At 32.5% G+C, this 3,699-nt stretch overlaps 1 protein-coding gene across 1 annotated transcript; it reads left to right on the top strand.

Annotated features, from left to right (window-relative positions):
• The first annotated feature begins 571 nt into the window (after positions 1–571).
• On the top strand, positions 572–3,211 carry LOC133304474 (gibberellin 2-beta-dioxygenase-like). The gene is made up of 3 exons (XM_061504516.1): positions 572–978; positions 1,321–1,669; positions 2,960–3,211. Exons 1-3 carry the CDS (start codon positions 572–574, stop codon positions 3,209–3,211), a joined length of 1,008 nt encoding a protein of 335 aa, XP_061360500.1.
• The last annotated feature ends 488 nt before the right edge of the window (positions 3,212–3,699 follow it).

The following is a 3,699-nucleotide window of genomic DNA, read 5'->3' on the forward strand; positions in this document are numbered from 1 at the left end:
CTATAGACACAAGACGTGGGAGAAAGAAAAATTATTACACATAATTCAATATCTCCCAGTAGTAGGAGAAATAATTCTCCTAAGAAATTTTTCTCTCCCTTTCTTTATATATTAATATACTAAGAATTATGTACTAAATATATATATACTAAGAACAATATAGATAGAATATCAATTCCTTTCATAATAAATATGAAAAAGAAACTTAATAAATGCACGATTCTTTTTATATTAATTTACTCAGAACAATGTAGAGAGAATATCAATTCCTTTCGTAATCAATATAAAGAATAAACTGAAATAAATACATGAATATATATATAAATTTATTTTTGAAATTTATGTGTCTGTCGGTAGTAGAGATGCCACGAAGACAATTGGAGCCAGATGGCTCCTTCTATAGTTCGTAACGCTTCTTCTTTTCCTCAGCCTTCATGCATTAGCATTCCTCATCCATTTCCCTATTTAAACCCTTCATTGATTCAGCACCCTCTCATCAATCTTCTCTCACACGCAAAAATACACACACTTCTTGTGGATGTGTTTCTTTCTTGTGGCAATAATAACAACCATGGTTATTCTTTCCCAGCAATCTGCATTAAACGAGTTCTTTCTCATCAAGACATGCAAGCCTACCACAAACACGTTCACAGGGATTCCAGAGGTTAACCTCTCAGACCCTGATGCCAAGACTCTCATAGTCAAGGCATGCCAAGAGTTTGGTTTCTTCAAGCTTGTGAACCATGGTGTTCCGTTTGAGTTCATAACCAATTTGGAAAATGAAGCCCTCAAGTTTTTCATGCAAACCCAGTCTCAAAAAGAGAGGATAGGTCCTCGTGACCCTTTTGGCTATGGCAACAAGAGAATTGGCACAAACGGTGATGTGGGTTGGGTTGAATATCTCCTTCTCAACACCAACCCTGATGTCATCTCCCCCATGTCACTTCTCATTTTCCAACAAAACCCAGAAATTTTCAGGTAATAATAATGTTTCAAAACAGAGTCCTCTGGTTTTTTGTTCTGTCTTTTTATTTTCATTTATATTAAATATAAAATTATTAATATAATTGCTCTAAGCTGTTGGATGGAATTAATTGTTTTATATATTGCCCTTATTCTGATAATTAAATATTGTGAATTTTTTTAATATATACATCATTTATTCTTTAAGTCTAATAAAGTAGTGAAATATAAAATTATTAATCATTCACGTAATTTCATCCAATAATTTAAATTTTGTTGGGTTGAATTGATTGCATTATACTATTCCTATTTTGAATGATGCAAAGATAATATTTTTTTAAAATGTGTTCTTTGAAGGTGTGCTGTGGAAGATTATATAGGGGCAGTGAAGAATATGTGCTGTGAAGTGTTGGAATTAATAGCTGATGGGTTGGGGATGGTAGAAAGGAATGTGTTAAGCAGAATGGTAAGGGATGAGAGAAGTGATTCATGCTTCAGGCTTAATCACTACCCAGCATGTAAACAGCATCAAGAATTGAGTGGAGAGAATTTGATAGGGTTTGGGGAGCACACAGACCCACAGATAATATCTGTCCTGAGATCTAACAACACATCAGGACTGCAAATCTGTCTCAGGGATGGGACTTGGGTTTCAATCCCACCAGACCAGACTTCCTTTTTCATCAATGTTGGTGACTCCTTGCAGGTACTCTTAAATTTGGAAAACGTGTAAATTTTATGTCTGTTTTTCTTATAAATATCAAATAGGAACTTTTTTTTTTTGTTAACATTTACCAATATCTATAAAAAAAAACTTAAAGATGACCATTTTAGTTGATGGGTTCGATTTGAATCGATACGAATATGAATATTTTTAATATAACAAATTTTTTATTTACAATCATTCATATTTCAATCAAGAGTGTATCACCAGTCATATTTAATTTAATTTACTGGTCATATTTAATTTAATTTTTAAAAATAATTCATAAACGAATACTTCCCCTACAAATATATAATATGAATAACTATTTATTGTCAAAATTTTAAATACTAACACAATACAGACCTGAACTTTAATATTATTTTTTAAATAATCTCAAATTTATAGATGAAAGTGTGTAATTATTTAATTTAAACGGATCATCAATATGAATATGAATGCCCCTAATATAGATAAGAAAACATATTATTTTTTTTTTGAGTTTTCTCGACGTATTCCTGAATCCTGACCGACCGAGGCATAGAGATGATTGACATATGATAAAATTTATTTCAGTTTATGTGAAATTAATGAAATGATTCTTATCCTTTAAATATCAATTCACAAGAAAATAGTTTTTTTCAAAGAATAAAAATTATTTCTATCTCCGAAAAAAGTCAATATTCTTCCTTATAATCTCCCAGGAATTAATGGGATACTGATCAAAATATCACTGTTCACTAACTTTTTTACCTAAATGTCACGCGAACAGTGTTATTTCCCAATCTGCCACGGGGGCAAGTTCGCTTCTGACACAAGCGACCTCGATTTGATGACGTGTCACATTTTTAGTGGATAACAAGTATTAAATTTAAAAAAAAAATTCAAAAAAAATGAAGTTCGCCTACCATGTAGCGAACTTGGTTAAAATATTGTTGGAACCGAGATCGCCTGTGTCAGAAGCGAACTCTGACACCACCAGGAAGCTGACATATCAACAAACCGAGGTCGCTTGTGTCAGAAGCAAACTTGTTCCGTGGCAGATTGGAAAATAACACTGTTCGTGTGGCATTTAGGTAAAAAAATTGGTAAACAGTAGCACAATGGTCACTGTTCCGGAATTAATATCATTGTTTTTAATTCCAGCATGATATCATCTCTCTCTCTTTACCACTTGCATAGGAGGATATATATCTAGTCATCCATGGTCAAGAAAAATACATCTCAACATTTTCAACAAAGGATATTCACTATTTTCTTTTTGGTGTTTATGATTAAATATCCAAACTGCAGGTGATGACCAATGGGAGTTTTAAAAGTGTAAAGCACAGGGTATTGACCGACACAACCAAGTCAAGAATGTCAATGATCTACTTTGGAGCACCACCTTTGAATGAAAAGATAGCACCTTTACCTTCACTCGTGTCAAAGAAAGAAGGGAGTTTGTACAAAGAATTCACATGGATGGAGTACAAGAATGCTACGTACAAGACTAGGTTGGCGGATGATAGGCTCAGTCTCTTTGAGAAATCTTCTGGTCAATGAGGTGAATGGAAGGGTCACAAATCTCATCCATTTTAGCATATCTTAGGCTTTTTATGTTAGCAAGATCATAATAGGTTCCAAAGAGTTGACTCTACTTGACATATTAAGAAAATGACTAGGTTGTTTATTATCTTCTTCCTTTTAAATGTAACTGTCACTCTACCCTTCTTAAATGTAAATAGCATCGTGTTCTTATGTTGCATATTTAATCAATTTTTGTATCCAAAAAAAAAAAAAAATTCTTTGCCACCCAATTTCGTATGATTTTTTTCAGGTCAACTAGGCAACTACACGTAGGATTCAGGATAAACAACACTAATAATGGCTCATTCCCATCTCCAATATTAATGATTTAAAAATTTATTACGATAAAAATGATTAATATTCTGTGACTTTAGTTTATTAACTGATAATGAAAATTTTAATTCTTGGTGCAAGTGTACTATTTATGTAAATACTAGCTAGTAATAATTACATACGGTATAGTG

The sequence above is a fragment of the Gastrolobium bilobum genome, unplaced genomic scaffold, assembly GCF_033153095.1.
Source record: "Gastrolobium bilobum isolate Gb01-03AN ecotype WA unplaced genomic scaffold, APGP_CSIRO_Gbil_v1 utg11839, whole genome shotgun sequence".
Lineage (NCBI taxonomy): Eukaryota > Viridiplantae > Streptophyta > Magnoliopsida > Fabales > Fabaceae > Gastrolobium > Gastrolobium bilobum.